The 23,152-nt window shown below is 42.4% G+C and overlaps 1 protein-coding gene and 3 pseudogenes across 2 annotated transcripts; 3 read left to right on the forward strand and 1 right to left on the reverse strand.

The window, feature by feature from the left end:
• Positions 1-726: 726 nt before the first annotated feature.
• LOC147448985 (uncharacterized) lies at positions 727-6,116 on the reverse strand (annotated as a pseudogene). Its single transcript, XR_015189525.1, has 13 exons — positions 6,039-6,116; position 5,659; positions 4,859-4,894; positions 3,938-4,768; positions 3,748-3,853; positions 3,518-3,656; positions 2,865-3,445; positions 2,686-2,800; positions 2,076-2,436; positions 1,544-1,979; positions 1,315-1,445; positions 978-1,218; positions 727-895 (listed from the first exon to the last, which is right to left on the reverse strand). The product of XR_015189525.1 is annotated as an uncharacterized LOC147448985 (transcript).
• Positions 6,117-6,514: 398 nt separating this feature from the next.
• LOC147448986 (uncharacterized) lies at positions 6,515-7,557 on the forward strand (annotated as a pseudogene).
• A 75-nt stretch (positions 7,558-7,632) lies between these two features.
• Positions 7,633-8,246, forward strand: LOC147448987 (uncharacterized). The gene is made up of 2 exons (XM_086522496.1): positions 7,633-7,847; positions 7,925-8,246. Exons 1-2 carry the CDS (start codon positions 7,633-7,635, stop codon positions 8,244-8,246), a joined length of 537 nt encoding a protein of 178 aa, XP_086378622.1.
• A 795-nt stretch (positions 8,247-9,041) lies between these two features.
• Positions 9,042-10,091, forward strand: LOC147448988 (uncharacterized; annotated as a pseudogene).
• The last annotated feature ends 13,061 nt before the right edge of the window (positions 10,092-23,152 follow it).

Below are 23,152 nucleotides of genomic sequence, written 5' to 3' on the forward strand. Positions count from 1 at the left end.
TTTTAGCTCCTATTCTTGGCCTTTCCTGTGTTGAGAATATCACGCAATCAGTGCATTCCATGAGAAGTCCTCGCATTGCATATGCTAAAAACAGCCCTAAAGCTTTTTGGCCTTTTTCGTGTTGGGCATATCCCGCAATCAGTGCACTCCATGAGACGACATCCCTGACAAGCAACTCCTCGACCACCTTTTGTGCTTGCTGAGATAGAGCACATTTGGCATACACGTCGACCAAGGCAATTCCAAGAAAGACATCGTTTTTCAATAGCCCTTGACTAACAATATCATCTGAACTATTTTGCCCATATTAGTGTCTTGCGTAATGGCATATGCCGTGAAGATGCAAGATTAGGTGATCGCATTTGGAGAGGCGTCCTTGCATTGCATATGCTCAAAACAGTCCTAAGCTTCCTCGCCTTTTTCACTTATGTTGGGCATATCCGTAGTCAATGCACTCCATGAGACGACATCCCAGACAAGATCAGCCCCAAATCAGCCCCCAAATCAGCCTAAAGAATTAGCGTTTTTAGCCCCAAAAAACAGCCCCAAATCCGCCACCAAATCAGCCTACAAAATTAGCGATTTTAGCCCAAAAAAATAGCCCCAGATTAGCCCCAAATCAGCCTAAAGAATTAGCGTTTTTATCCCAAAAAAACAGCCCCATCAAACACACGAGTACCATATTCAACTGTTCTTATACAACCATCAAACACACGAGTACCACATTCGACCGTTCTTATACAACCATAAAAGAAAGGTAGTTTTGAAGAAATCTACAACACTGCCAGTGAGTCTAAGTTTGAGCACAATCATGTAAGAGAATAGCAAAAAGAAAATGTGAAGCTTGGCCTGATCCAATCTTCAACTACATTGCGACCCTTTAAAATCAATCCATCTGCAAAAAAATACACAATTGCTTAACACATACCCTCTTGTCAATCAACTTATAATTTTCAACGAACCTACTCCTAACATACCTTGACTCCAAATGGCTTCAACAAGCGATCATATATGCACTCATCCCTCTCAAACATAATGACATGTCTATCCATGAAGCCAGCTACCAAGCCAAGTGTACCCGTGCCAGCAAATATGTCAAGGACTACATCCTGTGGACGGCTAAAAAGTGCGATTATGTACTTCACAAGCTTTTGACCTCTTTGACAACCACCCCTCCATGGCTTTCCTTTCCTCTTTACTAAATCTGCTTCAGGCACTCTAACATTGAATACACATTTTACTTACTTTAATGGCATATATATATATAAATGATGGATTAGGCATATAAACAAGTAAATGATAGAGTCAACTCACATATCGAAGATAAGGTCCTGTCCAAATTGAAGGTCACCACCAAGTTTCAATTCTGGCAACTGATTATGATGTATGCGATACACACAAGTTGTCGAACAACGAACAAAAGCAGACAAGATCAAGCAATTCACCTATTCAAATAGAAAGCTTTATGTCATACATGTCATTAAAGAATAGGATGCCACACTAAACTCTATTGCACATTAAATCAAGAATCAATTACTTGTACCTGTGTGACAATGGGTCCCAACCTCTTTCCAATAGGTGTGTGCATCTCACAACCTGACGATGATATATCTTAAACCCTTTTTGCTTTCCAGCTTGCTCAACTTTCACCCCTTCCTCCATGGTGTACAAACAAACAAAAAACCCCCTATCACTCAAGCATGAGTCTGCAAGCTGAAATGTGGTGTCATACAGGTTATCCACTATCTTGTTCCAAAACGGAACTTTATTGCAAAAGCATCCCTCGACAGCCACGTTAGATGGAAAATCTGCAAATATGAGGTCTATGCACAAGTCTAGTTGAGTGCCCTTCACAGTTCCTTGGCTACAAACTACATTGAAGGCCTCTAACACCTCAAGCCCCATTTGCTCTGCTTGTTGGGGATATTCAATAATATGAACAAGCTCTTCAACAGAAATGTTGAAAACGTAAATAGTGCCTACAAATCAAAGCTTTTAGATTTAAGAAAATGTATCAACAATCACAACACTCCATGGATCATATTAGATAGACAAAGCAAAGGCATCAACACTACCTGTAGATTCCAATGTTTCATTGATTATGTCATCATTTTCTCTTAGCCCTCCACTGCTACTTGCGCTTTGATGTTGCCCTTGCATCTTGCCATCCTCTATAGCCTTGTTTGCTTGTAATGCCCTATGTACGACTTCCCTACCAAGATTTATAGGAAGTGTCTTACGAAATGATGCTGATGCAGTGGATGCTACTACTTGAGAAGTTGCCGTCGTCTCCTCTTCCAGGACACTATTCGTAGTAGTTGTAAGTTGAAGGGCTGCTTTATGTTGCTGAAATAATTCCAACTCCTCATCCGGAACATGGTTCTTAACCATGTCTAGCCACCACGGACACTTGGCTTTCTCTATGGTGGACAAGGACTGCACAATCAACAACTATTATTTAGCATAATCTCCCTATGCGTTAAGAGTTAACATAAAAAATGCAATGTAATGCATCGCTTACCCTTCCAAGCTTCACATCGGAATACATGAACGTAGGGTTATCTGCATATGTCCATACACTTGCCAAGGGAGGCATCTCATCAAGCATGTGTTGTGCAATCTCCTTGAGTAGCCATCTAAACACACACCAACTACTGAAAAAATGCAATGTAATGCATCGCTTACCCTTCCAAGCTTCACATCGGAATACATGAACGTAGGGTTATCTGCATATGTCCATACACTTGCCAAGGGGGGCATCTCATCAAGCATGTGTTGTGCAATCTCCTTGAGTAGCCATCTAAACACACACCAACTACTAGTTTAATGAGGACTAAAAAATTGAACCATACAAATTAACAAACCTATAAACAACTCGACGGGTTGCATTGTGTAATCCGGGTTGCTCATTCATGGCATTGGTCGACTTAATGCCACCTTCCACAACGCAAAATGCTCTATTGAAGTACTTTCTTCGGCAAAGCATGACAAAGTTGTTGAATCGATGTTCCAATGGCAGCCTTACTCGATCAGTATTTTGAATGTCTAGTAATAGACCTAGACCATATTGATTGACTTGCAACCACAAGCAATACATGTGGAGCCAGTCCCTAACTTTAGCTTTGTCATTGGGAAGGAACTCCAAGGATCGAATTGATACTTGTGAGCTATCTAACAATTTCACAATGTGTGCCTTATCCACATCTGTTATGCAAGCATTTCCAATCATGTTGAGTTTCTCTTCAATCGCAATATGCGCACTCGGTTCATGCCAAGGCAAGGACAGAGTAGCACACCAAAACTTCTCTCCATTTGCAGGATCTGCAATCCTTGCATACTTGGAGGTCTTTCCCCTATAGGTAATCTCCATCTTCTTTATCACCTTGGCCCTACCAGTTTCATCCATTCCCTTAGCCAACTCTTCAATCTTCTGTTCCATCTCATCCTTAAAGAGCAACCATGTCATTATTTGCACAGGGAGTGTAAACCAACTCCTTTTCCCCCGAGATGAAACAACCTACATTTCTTTCTCCACCCATGCTCTATCTTCAATAGACAAACCATCCAAGAGAGTAGTCTTGTCTGCCTCTCCTAGCCTTCTCAATTGGAACAACCTATCTCCAAATGTGGTTGGCACATATGCATAATCGTTCATCCTGTAGCATTAAAACAAAAAAGAATATCAATAACTCCAAGACAACAATTAAAATTTTCAAGGAGAATAGTAGATGCCCAAAATCATCTTACTTGTTCAATCTTGCCAAGGAAAACATTAATTCCCCCACATCAGTCTTTGCAAACTGCAAAAAGTGGCAGACCACAGAGCAATGTCTAGACAGGTCGTTCTCAAACCCTGTATTGCATAATTGTACAATCATATTAAAATAGTGCAATCAACACAACAAAAGTTCTTAAAGGAGATTAAGTTAAAGAATACCTTGTCTAATGCATTCCATCCATGCATGTAGACGATTGTTGCCATCCAGGACATGGACCATCTTTCCTTTCAAGTAGGGTCCCCACTCTGTCTCTAAATCAAGGGACCTCTCAAATCTTTCATTAATTGTTTTCCAGCAGTCATCCCAAGAATCTATCCTTTCTTGAGTGATTGGTGTCTCCTCCCCCTCTAGATCAATAATGGAGACAATAAAGGCTCCCTTTCTCTCAAGATATCCTCCCATCTTAATAAAACTTCTTGTGAGTGATCTTTCGGTGGAAGGGATTACTTTTCTAATGGCTTCACTAGACAGTAACCTACATAATGGGATCCTAGGGGGTGGTCCAAAAAATGTGACTCTGATTCTTTCAAGGAATGCCTGTGGTGTAGAGATCTCAAGGATCTTACCAAACACCTCTAATTTGTTTCTTCTCCCCCCTGCAAGATTGGAGATATTCTAGCCTTCTGTCACCTCATCATCTTGTTGCCCCTCAGTCACCTCATCATCATGTTGCCCCTCAGTCACCTCATCATCATGTTGCCCCTCCTCCTCATCATCTTGCCCCGCAGTCACCTCATCATCATGTTGCCCCTCCTCCTCATCATGTTGCCCATCAGTCACCTCATCATCACGTTGCCCCTCATTCACCTGGTCATGTTTCTCAACTACCACCTCCTCACTCTGATCATCTTCCTGAGTTCTCTGAGTATCAGCTCCCTGCTCCTCTCTCTCAATAGCAACTTGATCCACTATCTTCTCAACGTTTTCTTGCTCCAAGTCATGAACAATACTATCAACCAGCTCCTCAGCACCACCATTTTCCTCAACATCTTCAGCATCCTTTTGACTTACTTGAGAATGCTCTTGATTACCTGCTCTTGCAATTGACCTATTGAAGTTGTCCTGCTTTGATGGTCTACCTCTTCTCTTGTATGTTGCTCCAGAATCCCCTGCACCTTGCACAATTTTCCTTCTCTTAGGCATAGTTACCATACTCATAATATCTGCCTCACACTTACCATCCTCACAATTCGATCTTGTGAAGTGCATAAACACTTTGAAACAATGAAAATTCTCGATTATATGAAATCTAGTTAAAAGCCATATGAATGACTGAATCGGACACATTGGAAAGGACAACATCAGCCATTAACTAAATTATGGGTAGTTGTGTTGCGTTAGAGTCATTATGGCAAGTTAAAATCATTACGGTCGACACATTTATCACCACGAATCTCGCTCCAGCCATTAACTAAATTATGGGTAGTTGTGGTGTGTTAGAGTCATTATGGAGAGTTGAAATCATTACAGCTGGCACATTTATCACTTTACAAATCTCGCACCACCTCTATACTACCACTTATCATTTTGCTCTTCTCCATTCTCCTGGAGCTTTATGTGAAGAATCTATCTGTTCTTTCTGCAAACATGTAAGTGACTCTCTCTCTCTCTCTCTCTCTCTCTCTCTCTCTCTCTCTCTCTCTCTCTCTCTCTCTCTCTCTCTCTCTCTCTCTCTCTCTCTCTCTCTCTCTCTCTCTCTCTGTGTGTGTGTGTGTGTGTGTGTGTGTGTGTGTGTGTGTGTGTGTGTGTGTGTGTGTGTGTGTGTGTGTGTGTGTGTGTGTGTGTGTGTGTGTGTGTGTGTGTGTGTGGGTGTTCTCCATTCGCAGTCACGCTGACCCCTCCTGGCTTTGCTCTCCAGTTCTCCATCGACAACTCACACCCTGCATCTCACACTGTTTGAGGTGTTAAGGGAGCTTTACTATACACAGTGTCTCTCATAGGAGCTCTCTCTCTCTCTCTCTCTCTCTCTCTCTCTCTCTCTCTCTCTCTCTCTCTCTCTCTCTCTCTCTCTCTCAGCTCTGTTGCTACCACGAACTAGTAGTGATGCAAGCTTCAACAGTGCTACCACCTGCTCAATACACACAGCAACAGCTCAATACACACAGCAACAGGAATCTTCCATTCCTCTCACACCTACGCTCAACTCAAATGCTCTCATTTGCTGTCAAATTCACCTTCTCTTTTCTCAGATCTTTAAGCGCGCTCAGCGTGCTTAAAGATTTGAGAAAGATGGTCCTTAAATCAAAAGGTTAAGCTTACCTTTGTTGTTTTCTTGGGGCTTAAGGGGTGGAAGTATTTGGCCAGTGGCGACGTTTGCAAGAGCCTTGCCTTCCTCATGGCGTTGCAAAGGATGGAAACCAGGCAAACAATATGAACGATTAAGAATAAGCAGTGTGCATTTCAAAAGTTGAACATTTGAAGGGCAATAAAAATATTTTGAAAAGTTAGAATATAATTAAAAAACCAAACTAACTTTCTTCAACCGTTTCTCTAGATTAACGTATTCTTAAACATGTCTCAAGATTAACATTTTTTAAACATTTCTCAGAATTTCATTTTTAAAAAAAACTGGGATTGATAGTAGTGTTTTCGAATGTCTGTGAAATTATTAACTTTTACAACCATTTCGCTAGATTAACGTTTTTTAAAACATTTCTCAAGATTAACATTTTTTAAGCATTTGTCAGAATTTCATTTTAAAAAAAAAACTCGGATTGAGACAGTAGTGTTTTTGAATGAATGTGAAATTGTTAACTTTACAGAGTTGTTGGTACAGATTGACTTGACACGTGTTCAATTTACTCAAAATTATTAACTATGGATATGGTGTTGATCTGATTGAAAGTTCTCTTTTATGCAGGGAAGCTAAAATTTTCTTGCAATCTGTGTCCGGATAGTCCATCAACATTCCATTCATCCATGGAAAATGCCTCCTTCCCGTCAAGCTCCTGCAAGAGAAGTTGTGTGGTACAACTAGGGTCATTGTGGAGGCTCTTGTTCAGGAGGGACAAGAGTTTAATGTTTTGGCACCTCTTCCCACCTATGCAGGGGTTTATATGGAGGCATACTTCATCTTAGAGGAATCATTATCTAAAAATTACACTGCAAGACTAGAAGACATCTTTCAGACCCCTGAGTCATCTCCAATTGGGCCATCACCTGCACCAATGTAAGTGCATGTAAGTCCGAGATCATTTTGGAAGGTTTGAATTTGAACAATTCTTCACTATTTTTTTTGCTCTCTTGCAGACAAATTGATGATGATGAGGAAAATGAAGATCATGTTGAATTTGATAAGCTAGATGAAGAAACTCTAAATTTTGAGACAGCAGTTTCTGCATTCCAGATCATCCGTACACTCCCTCCCAATGATGTGCTTCACACTATTATGCAAGAGTGTGAATGCAAGGGCAAGGTCAAAGATCTACCAAAAACCTACCAAGAATTCTGCATCTATGAAATGATTGAGGGGAAGGCAATGGAGGGTATGGAGCAAAAGTATGAGGGAAATTTGTGGACAAAACCACAAACTCAGACAAGAACTCAAAAATCTTTTGTCCTTAGGAAGAGTTTTTGTGGAGGGGTTTTCCAATGTATGAATGAGCGATGCTCATTTAGGAGCAGAACTAATCAAACTAACAAGAAACATTGGAATGGTCAGTTGTCCAAGCTCCCAAAGAATGGCTTCCTAGCCATGGGGAGCTATGGAAATTTGGAATCCTTTTTTTGCAATCATGTTCCCATGTGTGTGAAAGATTGTCCAGCAACAGTTTACTAATTTATGCCTAGGGATTCTTGCCATAGTAGGCTATTTATGCACCGTGGCAAGCACAAACACATCGTCCCTAAGGGAATGTCTAGAGCATCAATTCGGAACATAAAAGCCTTAGTAGCTAAGGCAGTGACAATGGACAATAGAGCAGGCCCTAGGAAGGTACAAATGATATTGGCTAGAGAGATGGTGCTCAAGGCCTTCACAGATGACAATATTACACGTGGGGATTTTATAAGTGAGAAGGAGGTCCATGAGATGTCCCAAGAATTGCTTACCCTTGTCAACATGAAGAAGTAAGTTTTCAACTTATAAGCACCAAAACACTTGTATTCTTGAAAAATTTGTTCACCCATGATTATGTATGTTGTAGGGTAAAGCAAATGGTGATGCAGTGTAGAAGGACCACTCGACCAATGGGTGATGGATATGATGCAATTCTTGAACTAAAGAGAAAGTGCCACTTTCAGTTCTTCCATGGCTCTCGATTTCCGTTGCAAGCATCAACATCACAAGAGCGGTCCTTCATATTCAAGATGTCTACTACTGGCCCAGGTTCAGGAGTAGATGTGGTCAGAAGGATGGATAGAGATGGACATGAAGACCTCCGATTATCATGGGTTTGTTTTGACCATGTCCATCGAATAGAAGGAGGATGGCACACAATGGGAGCACATGTTTATGATCACACGTAAGTAACAAATAAGTATTAAAAAATAAATAAGTGGATGTGGATACTAATTGTGTAAACTATTGTATAGTACCTTGGCTCATGGCTTTGTAATGTTATTAGGATTGGAGAGCTTCTAAATATTGCCACATGCGAGTTCAAAGAAGAGGATGAGGAAGCACAAATAATGTTTTGGGAATCTATGAACCAGGTTATGATTGAGCACACAGATAGGCCAGTCAATTTTCAAGGATTCATGTCAGATGAGGCAGGAGCAAATTGGAATGCAGTGAGATATGTGTTCGGGGACAAGAAGGAAATGGTGGGTAGGGAAAGGTCTTGTCTATGGCACTGGGAGGATAATTTGAGGGTTCACACACAGAGGTATATCCACTCCCAGTACCAATCAAACCATAAAGAGATGTGTGAGAAGTGGAGATTGTCTGAAACAACAGATGCGGCACTCGAGCAATTTTGTAGGATTAGGAGCTGGTGGGCAACAGGCAAGACAACAGATAAAAACATACCAAAGCTAGATAGTTGTTTGAGTTGGTGGCATTTCAAGGTTAGCCATTGGGGACATATTATGGTCAAGGATGGGGAGCCCATAATGAATGCATTGATTCCAAGGACCAACCTCTTTGAGAGCAAACATGCAAGTTGGTTGGCTGGAGAGGGGTACAAGCAAAAAATTAGTCTTTATGATGCATGTGTCACTGATCTTATTAATGCCTATCTTCAGTGTGCCCGGAGTCTAGCCTTCTTGGATGGTAAATATATTCGAGGGGGGCCAACATTGGAAATTTTAGTTGACAGAGCCATGTCAAGGATGCAGACTAGTCCATCACCAGCAGCCACCTCTAGGGCAGTGGATGATGCTTCCATGGGTACTCCAATGTTCAATAACAGAGTTAATTTCAAGGGTGAGAAGAGGACAATGCGTGCCAAGCGACCATTAATGGATATGGATACAAGCATTTGTAGCCACAGGCCTGAGTATAATTATGTCACGCAAGATAAGACGTCAAATGCAACACATGAGCAACCATGCAGTGAATTGTTGCAAGCTCTAGAGCAAAATGTCCATGACACAAAGTGGGCTATTCGCAGGATACCAAAATCAAGTAGAGTGGAGTGTAACCATTGGACAACTGGTAAGAAGTGTGGATTGAGGCAGAGACCGGGAGACCCAGCTCCATGTTTTTGGAGTGACTGTCAATTATCTTCTTGGCGGAAGCAAAAGTTTTGCTACTTTTGCAACACAGATGTGAGGCATACATGGAGAATGGTCACAAGCATCATACACCCACCAAAATGCGCTCCGCATGTTTGGCCTATTGCAAAGGGCACCAAACTCAACATCCAAGAAGCTTGTGCACTTGTGAAGGCAAGATTTGAGATTGGAGTGTCAACGAAATCATTGATCCCCAAAGAAGTGCATCAGAGAGAGCCCCATGCCAACAAAAATGAAGATCAAAATTATCCCTATCGACCAGGGGTATCGAAGGCTGCCTATGCTCAAGTTAATGCAGCATTAGAAATGTCAGCAAAATTGACAGGAAGCCGCGTAGAAGTGGAAGGAGAGAAAGAGATTTTTACCATAGAACTACTGACAGGTCACTGTAGAGCCCCTACATCATGCATAGAAGTTATAATTCAGAATGTCCCATCTTGTTCGTGCATTGATTTTCAAGGCAGGTTGGCAAAAAAAGCATCCTTTCTTGCTTGCAAGCATCTTTATTTTGTGTACTTTATTGTACTTGGACAAGATGTCAACAACAACATGCATATCCATCAAGCACGAATTCCAAAGGCCATTCTTAAGGATATGCTAACAAAGGTAGTCAGAATCCAACCTAATCAGCTATAAGGGCTATAGCCTGGGTGATGTCTTATTTTGTTTTTGGAAGGGTAGACAAGATAGCAAAACCTATAGTCTATAGATCACTGCAGTTATTTAGTTCCTCCTACTTAGTGCATTTTGTAACCCACTCAGCACCTAATTTTTGAAATGAATCAGCATAAACTTTTTGTAAGAGGTAGGTACTAAAGCATTTTTTTTTCTAGGTTATTCCTTCAAGAATATGATAGATTTCATCCATAACATATTCAAAGAGTTTTGCAAACTTTGCAACTCTACCATGGCACTCTCTCTTGTCTATATTGCAATCTCCATTGCTTTCCAATGGTCAACTTTGAATGGCATGCTCTGTGTCACTCACACACACACACACACACACACACACACACACACACACACACACTTCAAACCCCCTCTAGCTTGTCACTATCTCATTTTGTACCCACCACTCATAATCTTTTCAGGTTGTTTCTTTTGTTTCATTCGTGTTTCAAATAATTGTATCATAGGTATGATTAATGTATGTTTTTCTCTCATAGATCATTTGGGCCTTTTGCAACGGTAGTACATCTCAAATCCGCTCTCTCTCTCTCTCTCTCTCTCTCTCTCTCTCTCTCTCTCTCTCTCTCTCTCTCTCTCTCTCTCTCTCTCTCACACACACACACACACACACACACACACACACACACACACACACACACACACACAAGCTCTCTACAAATTTTCCTCCCTATAAATTTTTCCCATGATTTAAAAGAAATCATGGTGCATGCAATTTTTCCATTGCCCTACCAATTTTTGCTTAGGGAGTATTAACATTCATGAAGGTCTATAAAGATTTTCCTCTCTCTCTCTCTCTCTCTCTCTCTCTCTCTCTCTCTCTCTCTCTCTCTCTCTCTCTCTCTCTCTCTCTCTCTCTCTCTCGATTTTAGGATCGTCTTTCTCTATGTGCACTGGAGTATTTGTCATAGAAGTATTAAACCCTAAATACATGGGGCTTGATTTTACTACAGTGGGGTTGTCTCAAGCTACTTTGTGCTCGCTTCTATCTGCTCAACTGATTTCTCATTTTTGCTCGAGGCTCACTGCTCTTGGCTCGCTCCATGGATGCACTCCCTCTTGTAGAGTAAGCCTACAACAATACTGTACATAATTCTACGGGAAAAGCACCTGTTGAGGTCATTGAGGGAAGACCTAAAAGTCCCTTGATACTCAAAGTACATGGGAAGATTTTCGCCGTCGATGAGTATAGCCGTGACCTACAAGAGTATTTTCAAAAGATTAAGGAGGCTATATCCATCTCTCAACAAAGGCAAAAAGCTGTTGCTGCTGATAAGCACAGAAGAGCCTTAATGTTTAAAGAAAATGATTGGGTCTTACTCAAGTTTCCTAAGGCTCGATTAAGGCAAATGACGGGCAAAATCCTACGGGCCATCAAAAGTATTATGCTAAACTAGCAAAAAGATACTATGGTCCTTTCCAAATCTTGAAGCCATCAATGAGACGGCTTATCAACTCAAGTTGCCCAACCATTAGCTCATACACAATGCCTTTCATGTAAGCCTACTTAAGCCCTACAAAGGAGAGCCACCAACTGAACCAATTATTGAAGACCCTCCCGAAGTTGAAGACCAAGAAGAGGTGCTACAACCCGAAGCTATCCTTTGGCATGAAGACAAGGTACTACAACATGGTAAGATTATCCAACGGTATCTTATTAAGTTCAAAAATTATCCTTTTGAAGATGCTAGATGGATGCAAGGAATACAACTTAAGGATAGTATGAACCTTGTCAATGCTTACAATGCTACATTAAAGTAAGAAAATGTACAAATTTATTTTAAATGACTCATGTTTTTGTCTTATAAGACTAGTCCTCTTTTTAATTGTGCACAAATTTAACTAGTATGCATGCTTAGAATCATGTTTGTGATGATGACGTCTCTCAAGCACCAAGTAGAATTTGTCACTCTACTTTGGGAGAATGAAATGGACTAAAGAGCAGACATGCTTGCGGCAGCTATGTCTCCTAAGCACCAAATGGATTAGTCATCTATCTTGGAAAGATGTCGTAGGGTAAAAAGGGATCCTCTACCCGCTAAGTAAAATTGACTAATGACTAAGGCTTTATCTCTTCTACCTCATAGTCGAGGACGACTATGATTTCAAGAGAGAGGTAATGTCATAAAATCTAATATCTAATATCTAACCAACCCAAATTATTTTCTCATATTAAATTGATCACTTAATGTGGGAGAATAAATGGGAACAAGTGTTAAGATATAGACATGTGCTTATAGATCTATCTCAACACGGGGCCAATGGTAAAGGGGCCCAAATGAGAGATGGTCTATCAAAGATAAAGGCTAACAAATGGATCATAAGACCTTAGGGTTAGATTCATTGAAGACCTCCAATAAAGTGTGTAAAAGTCCTTTGACCTTAGGTAAGCTAGGGCTGAGCTTGAGGCGCGTGAACCCAACCTAGCTCGATGTGCTTGTCCTGCTTGTCATGCTTGATGACTAAGGTGCTTGAGGTGCTTAATGATTGAGATGCTTGAGGTGCTTGACATGCTTGAGATGCTAGGGTTGCACATGAGGTGAGAACCCAGCCCAAGATTAAAGTGCTTAAGAGCCAAGCTTGTGGTGGGAACTCGGCCTATGCATGAGGTGTCAAAAAGTCAAATATTCAATCCCTACAAGGAGGGGGCGAGCCCTACATGAGTGGGGATCAGAGAGAACACCCAGACACTCACACAAGGAATGCATGGTACAAAGAAAGCAAAAGGGACACTTGTCAAGTTCCTCCTCATGTTGCCCTCATGGTGTGCCTGAAGCCTATTGGTTGGCCACTCAAGGGGTCCAATGATAACTTAGGAGATTTAATTAATTGATTTAGCATTTATCTAGCCCTCTCTCTCAACGGGGAAAGGGGGACACTTGTCTCAAGGCTAACCTTGTTGCTTGTAATGCCGCCTGCTTATGATTGGCTAGGATTGGAGGGGTGCAATGAGCTTCAAGCATGAGCTACAAGGGGGGGTCAACCCAAGAAATCTAGGGGGTTGCTTAGGGGGTATACTCACCCACACACACTCACAAACACTCTCATTGCGTGCTATGCAAAGTGCAAGAGCTGCCTCTCCTTCTCCAAGCAAGTAGAGGTTGAGAGCCTACACCAACACTCTTGGATATGGAGTGCAAATCCAACCAAGAGCCATGCTTCAATGCTTAAGCTTTCCATCTCCTTCTTCTTCATTACTATGCTATTATGTATGCTAGCAACAAGAGTTATGATAAGTGAGGAACTAATTCTTTCCCCTACGAAATGTTTCTTCTTCCTCTTCCCTACCCTCATTCCCTGCTAGCTCTCTCGACCTTCGAAGGTGTTTGAGGTCTTGGGACTGAGGCTTGGGATAGTTAAAGCTTTCTTCAAGTTTATGTTATGTTTGTGATGCATGAAGCTTTTCATCTTTATTGCATCACCTAGGTCACAAGGAGCACAAAGATTGTATTGTAACAAGTCTCTCTTAATGGGAGAAATTATAATACAAATGCCCATTGGAGGGGGGACCGGCTCCACATAAATCCGGTCCTCAACTGCTGTCATGTTCTCTAAATTATCTCTCTTGTAAAAGTATCGTTCATGCCAAGTTAACTAATTGCTATGATTATGTTGCTATCTTCAATTATGTTCACCTGCTATGCTCACAAAGTCATTTCTCAAAAGTACTCTCATTAATTTCCGCTACTCTCAAATTAAATAGCCCAATTCCATTACAATGTCCATTGTGGCTCATGACGATCTTCCTTGTTGGTTCCTTTCCTAGTGGTCATTTTGGTTTCCATGGTTTCACCTGAATAAGAATCCTCTTTAGCGTCATTCATATATACGGGCTCGTCACCAATCCCTATGTTGGTCTTTGAAGTGAGCTCTGTGACTTCCCTGCTTTTTGCGATCTCTTCCTTCGTGTTTTCTTCTTCTTCTGAGATTGGGCAATTGATGTCATGTCTCTTTTTTCAAGAATATAATTTTGTGTTTAGAGCATCGATCGTGTGAGTATTTTTACTGGTACCACAACTGTACTTTGTGATGGCTCCTCGGTAACCTCAATCAAGTTTAATGAAGTGATCTTCGATGCATTTGGATTATTCGGACATTGAGAAATCAAATGATCTATGCCAAATTGATTACACGACTATCTACATTGTGGATGTGCTCGGTTGATTGGTTTGCATCAGTGTGTCATTCTTTTGTAATCTAATAGGACACTCGGCTACACGATGTGGATCCCCACACTCGTAGCATTGAAGAGGTGGTCTCTTGACAGTGTAATTGATATTTTGGCCTCTTGTAGCAAGAGCAGCTACTCGATAGATAGGTTTGACTTGTTCCCAATAGTCCTCCCTGTAATATTGTGCACTTTCTTCAAGTGCATCAATCCCATAGGCAATATTAGGGTCTATATCTTCCTCATAGCCTTCCAAAAAAGCAATAGATGACTCAAAATCCACTTGATTCACATAAGTGATTCTCGGATGTGGTGGTTGCATTCCTATCACTAGAGGTGTTAAGAGTGTTGTTTGAACAATATTCTGGGCCCTAGGGACCAGATGTTGTGACGTTTTTTCGAGAGGTGGAGCCGGCATTAATGCATGCACTCGAGTTGTGTTTGTCCATGCTAAGGTTGGTGTATTAGCCTTTGCGCGCTTAAATACTATGCAATCCTTGTCTTGATGACCATACCTCCCACAAATATTGCAATTCCCATTGAATTTTACTCTGAACGTAGGGAATTTACTAGTACAATCCGGACCATAGCAAACTGAGCACCATTGTTGATCCCTTTTTGGATACATATGATTCTTTTGTGGAGAACAATTGTTTCTAAGACTCTCTTGAATGGCCTTGGTGAGATCTGCTAAAGTCATCTCAGATATCTTTGGCTCCTTAGCAATAGGCTTTAGGGTCATTGGTTGATGCCCCGATGCATGCGAGCTAGTAGATTTAGGCTCAATAGACACTCTTTCTCCTTGAATCATTAAATTATCCTCCAATTGGATCGTATTGGTGGTGACTGCTTCCCAAGTGGTGATACCTCTAATGACTAGGCCATTGTAGAGATCCTCATGTCGTAGTCCCCTAATGAATCTATCAAGCAATTGGTTATTATTGAAGTGCTTATTTGGATTACAACAAGAATTCAAATTCTTCAAGTGACTAATAAAGTCTCTCACGGACTCTCCTTCCTCTTGTTGGGCTTTTTGGAGCTGAGATGCTACACCCTAAAGCACTCCCTCTTGTATTTATTCTTTCAAGAACAATCTCCTAAGAGTAGGTCAAATCATTTTTTCTTTCCACCCTTAGGGTTCTATACCAATCCCCAACCTTTCCACTTAAGGTCAGGCTTAAAGCATTACTCTTATGCAGGTCATTACATTCTCCTAGGGAATTGTATATTTGTTCAAACACTTCAATATTCTTTCTCACATCCCCATCTCCACTAAATTTTTGTGTGCACTTGGCTATTTGTACTGCCTTACTTTTAGGATCCCTATCAGGCGTGTTACTCATATTCTCAACAATAGATCAACCAATAGCTTGAGAAAATGTTGCCAAGCCACCTAAGTGAGTAGGCACCGTGGGTGAAGGCGCTCCAAAGACTACATGTGGAGTAGGTATTGGGACTAAGCTTTTGCATAGGAAGCCCTTGGGTTCCAAGTTTGGTACAGTGTTGCGCCATGTGGTGGCCCAAAGTTCATATGTGTGGCCCTGGGCATAGTAGACGTGGTAGTTGGTATGGCCTCATAAGGGCTCGGATATTGCGATCGTGGAGCATAAGTTGTTGAAACTATGGGAGGGATAGAAGCTACATGAGCATGAGGACTCATAGGTGTATATGATTGGTACACACTTCTAGGTACTATTGCAGGCATTGAGCTACCATCTAGCGGTGCTTTACTAACAAATGAGATCCATGGCATGTTCCTTGGCATGCCCATCATTGTGTCATCAAGAGAAAGATGAGCTAAACTTGGAAAGCTAAAGCTATCACTTGTGGGATCAGATTGTACTGAGACCCCTTGCGAAACAACATATGGAGGATCGATCGGGCTTACCGAGGGAGTCTCCATTTGTGATAAAGCTGGTTGCTTAGCCTTCCTTGTATCCAAGAATATCATGAGACCCGTTGAAAGCATGTGGATCCCTTTGTTCTGTCTCTCTAGCTCAATAACCCTATAAATGACATCACAAACTCTTTGTTGTTGCTCCTCTATGCTAGTAGCACCCGATGTTGATTGTAGGACATCTAACCAACCCATGTGATAGGTGTGACATGTGTATAGGTTGGTTAGAGTTTGCGTTTGTAGTTCGTACTCCCAGTTTACATTTAGGAACGTTCCATCTAAGATTGAGGTGCTAGCGGTCTCCTTTGAACTAGCTGTAATGTGGCTCTCTATCGGTTGTCCCTTAGTGGTCGCTAATTCAAGAGCACTCAATTTCTCTCCTAGCATGGATGTTGACATAGGGGATTTCACTTTTAACTCTCTTCGTTGCTCTTCCCTAGGTAAGATCTCGATTTTCTTTTCCCTAGCTGCAATGATATATTGCTCAACCTCTTGCACTTCAGCAAGGCTTCTACCATCCGGTAATATAACCTCGGAGGGGAATAGCTCTGAAGAGTCAAGGGCTGCAGTGAATGGAGTATTCACGTGCACACTCTCCAGGATCATGGGGTTATGTTGATCATGAATGGAGAATTTACTTCCCCACTTCCCTCATTTACATCGTTAGCTCCATGTTTGGAGCGAGTGGCTCTACTAAAGGTTTACTTCAAGTGGCTAAGCATGCCCGGACCGTAGGTCCATGGCATGCATGTCTTGGCTTGAGCTATCGGGACTAGGCATCAGGTAACCCTCCATGACGTCGTAGTCAGAGGAAGAGTCACTAGATGCAATATGTGGGTCGTGAGTGGTGGTACTACCTTGGGTTCCCGCTGAGGGCCTAGAGCCTAAGCTGGAGGAATAATGAGTACCCACGTAAACGAAGACACTCTCTATGTGCTCATACTCTAGCACATGACCAAAGCGTAGGTGCATGGGACCTAAACACTCTAGAGGTGTTGGTGAGTACCCATGAAGACCGCTCACCTAGGTTTTTGGGCGTTTGCAACCCAAATTTACCCTCAATTTTTATTTTTATATTTTATGGTCCTTTTTTCGAACCAAGCCACGAAATATTACGTGTGATAGCTCAAAACAAACGTCTTGGTTAGAGGGACGTGCCGTGCTTTACAACCCCCGATTCGGTTACGTACAACCCTCAAAATCCTAAAACTAGTCTTTTCCTAGGTGGAGAGAGGGCTAGATGTAGTAAGTCCAAAGGATGAGTATGAAGGGGATGGTGGAGGACTTGAGGAACCTGTTCCACATGCCCTCCCTTCACTTGAGATCCTAGTCTTTATATATAAAGTAGTGTGTATAGTATATCATAAGACTGAGGACTAAGGCCTGGGCAAGGGCTTGGGCTTGGGCTTGGGCTTGGGCTTGGGGAAAGATCCCGACCTCGACCTTTTAAAACAATATATTTTTTATTTTCTTTTTTGTTTTGGGTTTTCTTTTTGGTCTCAATATGTCTGAGCGTTTTTTGAAATTTATTATTGTTATTTATTTTTATTTTTTTTACTTTTTCAAAAAATCTATTTCTGAGGATAATGTGGCCGCATGGATGCCGAGCTCTCACGCGCACACTATCCAACCTCCTTGTAGCTAATTAACAGCTAATTAATACTAACTATCTCTGCTAACACTCTGTCTAACACAATACACTGTACACTCACAGATAGTCAACTCTACTGCTCACTGTCTACACTCACCAACATATCTACTAACACCTGCACATTACAAATCTTGCAAAACTAACAAAAACAAGTACAATGGAGCACTAATAGAATCTTACAGTCTCACTTACAGAAGCTAACAAAAACTTGCTAATCTGCCCATTGTAGCCACTTAACAGCTCTCACACAACTTAGGAAAAATTAGAAAACAGATGGAAGAAAGGCTTCCAAAGGTAGCACTGAGTGCTCCTTAAGCTTAATGCAAGGCAATCCCTGACAGCGGCGCCAAAAATGTGTGCTTTGTTGCACGTTCGAAGCCAGGGGACTTGTCTGTGCACTGTGTGCGAGCTTTGAAAGGTTGCAAGCACACAACTAAAGAGTCCTAGTAAGCTCAAAGAAACAATGGTGCAACACTCACCACTCAATGCTTCCGTTGTGAAGGATCTTGTGTTGCAAAGAAGAGGGAGCCGCCGTCGATGCCGCGGTCAACCGCCTTGCCGCCGCCGATGCCGCCGTAATGCTCGATTACTCTCTCTCTCTCTCTCTCTCTCTCTCTCTCTCTCTCTCTCTCTCTCTCTCTCTCTCTCTCTCTCTCTCTCTCTCTCTCTCTCTCTAGCATACAGACACAAACATACATGAGTACATGAAGGAGAATGAGACAAAGATGGAGCGATCGTTGCAAAACTATTGTAAAAATAAGATAAGTGGTGAGTCTCTCATTGGCGATCACCTACACACCTATTGGATCAACAAGCCCGGTCCATGACTCAATCAAATAAATAATATGCATTCTTCGAAGGTGATAGGGTGTCCGTGAGGGTTAACATGGTCCAAAACCCTCCCTAAACAAGCAATGGAAGCGGCCTCGTATCTCGTAGTAGACGAGACAACGGCATGTGTAGTGCAACTCTGTCTCAGGCTCCATGTCACACAAGGGACATTTCGTGGCCTCTGTTGGTACTCCGTTGTATCTCACAGTCTCAATCCACAGCTGGTGTGAAGATGTGCGTATCTGGCCAATAGCACATCGTATCCCACGAGACAGGTGGGTGTCCATGTATCTGGGTCTCGTCACAAAACCCTTCTCCATATGCTCAAGAAGATGCTCTTTGTAGAAATCCATCTTTGTGTCCAGCTCCTGTGCTGGCTATATCCATGTCCTCCTGGTGTCTAGCTGAGTCAATTCCTAGCGGATGAGCCTGGTGATCTCGAATTGTGTAAGAGAGAGAGATGGTGCATCCAGTGAGTACTGGAAGGGTGGAAACCTATCTATGCTGAACCCATGCGCCTAAAACCATGATGTCATCTCCCCATACTAGCATGTTGTATCTCCCTGCATGGCTAACTGTCGAGAGGACTCAAGTGCAAGGCGGACATATCTGTCTCTGGGAAATTCCCACATGTGGTGTATGAAGGAGACCACTTTCACGGGCAAACCTATGCAAAGCATTAAAGTGATGTTGCATCACTTCCGAAGAGTCGGATATCAACACAATATCATCATCATATAACAATAGTGGAATCCATGTCCCTACCAGTTGTGCACCTCTATCACCATCGCTCTCAATGTAGTTAGAAACCTCATCCACATACGTACCTAATAGAGTAGGAGAGAGCGGGCAGCCCTGCTTCACCCCAATAGTGGAGTGAACCAATGTAGATAGACCCTATGAGGTGCGTACATGCCCCACTACTAACCTGTGTAATGCCATGATCCCCCAGATGAGCTCTGTAGGTACTCCCATCTCTTGTAGTATGCGCATCAATCTAGCTCTAGGTACCGTGTCAAATGCTTTGCGGAAGTCCACAAAGCTACAATAGATCCATCTCCCATGTGATCTGCCCTCCTTAATGATGGCTTTGAGTGTCAAGATATGGTCAAGAGTAAAAATGTCTCTCTTGAACCTTGCCTGCCCGGTTGCGCGTATCCTCTCCCTCTCTGCCTATCTACTGAGCTGCTGCTCAAGAATGGATGCGTACAACCGTGCCAATGTGTGTCCAATCATGATAATGCAATAATTCCTAGGCTCCATAGGGTCTCCTGACTTGAAGATAGGTACAATGGTAGATAGGCTCCAAGTATCAGGCAAGCCTTCACATGGCACGGATAAACATAACTGCTAGACTCTGCTAGTAGATCTCTGGCATGCATGAAATTCTCAGCCACTAATCCATCATGATCATATGCTCTCCCAATCCACATCCTATCAATGGCCTTCTTCACCATCTCAACGGTGAAAAAGCACATGCGTGTGGACATGGATCGGGAGGGTCGGGAAGGGCGTCTGTGTAGGAACTGTGTACAAAGATGAAGTGTAATGGCCCTAGGCCTATGTAAAGGTAATGACGGGTGCGGGGGGGGGGGGGGGAGAGTGTTTATGAAAGAGCCGACATTCCTTTGCGTGAGTCCTGACTCAAGAATAGCTGGTATAGATCCTGCTTTGATCGAGCCAAAAATGTCCTCTTCTTTCGCCACACTAGGTGTCGGAAGCCAATTTGTAACTGTCTGTGAGTGATGTCCCCCAAAAGCACCTCCCTCTGAAGTCTGGCTCTAGTCTTGCGGCATTCCACATCATAATGATTTTTTGCGGCATAATTCCAAAACGGCATCGCTGCTCAGGCTGAGTGTGTTTTGGGCGGTGGGGGGGGGGGCTCTGTGTAGTCCCCCACATCGCCCTCGCCTTCTGAGGCGGCACAGAGAGAGAGAGAGAGAGAGAGAGAGAGAGAGAGAGAGAGAGAGAGAGAGAGAGAGAGAGAGAGAGAGAGAGAGAGAGAGAGAGAGAGAGAGAGAGAGAGAGAGAGAGAGAGAGAGAGAGAGAGAGAGAGAGAGAGAGATAGAGAGAGAGAGAGAGAGAGAGAGAGAGAAGGGGGGGGGGGGGAATTGGGTGCCTCGAGAGACAAGGCCGCGGGTTGCTTCTAGAAGAGGGGAGAGAGGACCGTGAGGCTCCAACTAAGCAAGAGAATCAATGGAGAGAGGGATAGAGAATTGATTGAGGTATCCTGGTCAGACATAATCTAAAAAAAATTACCCCAAATACCCTGCAAGATTCCTTGCCCCTAGCCTTCCCCCACCTTTGTTGCCAAGCTTGTTGCCCTTTCCTATACTTCGCACCCCTTTCCAGGGAGGAATCCCAAACTCTGAGCAAGCCATTCTGAGCGAACACAAAATCGAGCAATATCTGGAAAATCACCTTTATAATATCCATGTTGTAGAATCGATGTAGGTCATGATTAAGGAAGAAAGCATCCTCTCCATCATCTATTTATATGCCTCTAACTTCACCTGTGCATTGTCTCCATCGTTTATGTTTTTAGCCTCCAAACTTCACGTGTGCTTCCAAAACGTCAATGGATGCAAAGATGTATGGTCTGCAATGGGATCAAAATGTTTTTTGTAAGAATAACCTTGATCTCAAACATTCTACAGTCCAACATCAATGCACAACTATAGCAAAGAAGAGGACCAAGGATAGAGATATGTCTATCCATGGGAAGCTATTCTCTAGCAAAAGTTGGAAAGGGAAGGGTAGTACTTGCAATTGTTACATAGTAGCTAAGGGAGTGAGGTATTCAACACTGAAAGTGAAACTTTTTTAGGGAGAAGTAGATAACTCTCAGAGTGGTAATTCTAACGACAATAGATAGTAGCACATTGTGATGCACATGGAGCATTTCTTCCAGCAAACAAGGATGAAACCTTACCAAGGTTGTAAACATGACCTTCATTTTCTTTGGCTTTGTGGTAGTCTTCTATAATGCTTTTTGCTTACAATAGCCCGCTAATAATAGCATACCTTCATAACGGTTTAGGAAAAACCTGTGTCCCAAACATACGCAGATCCCTTCAAGGGAGTATATAAGGGGAAATGTTTGCAAAGTGACCTGTATTTCTATCTATATTTACTTCTTCTTTTTTGCAAAATCTAATCAAATTTTCTTTTGTTTCAATCTCTACCCCTAGCTGGTTGTACTAAATTTCTAAATAGCGCAAGGCTAAGTTGACACACTTTTCTGAAACACTGATCCCTTGTGATCAACAAGACTGCGTAAATTAATTGAAGAAATAACATTTTCCCCAAATTGAATCTACTCAAAACTAAATGATAATAATGGTTAATACGAGAGTTTCAAGGCATTGCAATTGAAGCCTTTGTCATATAAGTACAGTTGCACGATCCTGAGTATGAGCTAGCCCTATAAAAGAGGTTGACATGGCCTTTCTCTGTCACACATGGTGGTGGTCACAACTTTCTACTCGAGCATGGTTGTTGTCTCATGTTCAACAGCCCCCTTACTATTGGCAACCATCCCTTCCCCTTGTCCAACACTCACCTAGGGTAAAGGGGCCAATAACGAAACGGGACCCTATACAAGGACCCGTCTACCCCCAGTGCTAAGATAGATTTTCCACGATAGAGCAGGTACAACATCTCTCCAATGCTAGCGTGGTTAGAGGTTGGGGCAATAAGATATGTACCGTGCGATCAATCAAGTACGAGCCCTGTTGTTCCAATTGCCCCCCCCCCCCGATCATCTTGCTACTAGATCCTGTTTTTGATGCATAGGATTTGCTAGATCACGTCGTTCTCTGCCTCTGTCAGACTGTTTGTGGTGCAAATTTTGCTGCATATAGGTGCTACACTCACCCTTCGTTTGCACCCTTTTGAGCTCAAAATAGTGCAGAAGGCTCTCAAGAATTTGTCACGTAGCTTAGGTGTTCCGCTATTGGGGGCTTTACCCTAGTGTACCTCATTGGTTAATGAGAATTATTTTTAGACTTTTTTAAAGTCTTGGTGAGGATTGTCTAGATTGTCTGTCCGCCTATTGTAAGTTGGCAACCAGAAAACCCTTATATAGGACGTCTGTGCAAGCAGTGGAAAAGCTTGCACTCTCTCTCTCTCTCTCTCTCTCTCTCTCTCTCTCTCTCTCTCTCTCTCTCTCTCTCTCTCTCTCTCTCTCTCTCTCTCCCTCGTTGGCTAGATCTATAAGGTCTCTTGGGATAGTTTCCTACGACGTTAAAACTCTCTTCTTTCTCGGATGTGTGTGGGTGTGAATGTGTGTGCTAATAAAAAGAGGAAAATGGTACAACCTTTCTATCACCCAAGTGTGGTAGACTAGTTATGCCATTTCGCTTTTGAATAACAGGTCTTGAGTTCGACTCCTCATCGGCTAGATCTATAAGGTCTCTTGAAATAGTTTCCTACGACGTTGAAACTCTCTTCTTCTCGGGTGT

Source organism: Adiantum capillus-veneris, chromosome 10, assembly GCF_014529385.1.
Source record: "Adiantum capillus-veneris isolate H3 chromosome 10, ASM1452938v2, whole genome shotgun sequence".
Taxonomy (NCBI): Eukaryota; Viridiplantae; Streptophyta; class Polypodiopsida; order Polypodiales; family Pteridaceae; genus Adiantum; species Adiantum capillus-veneris.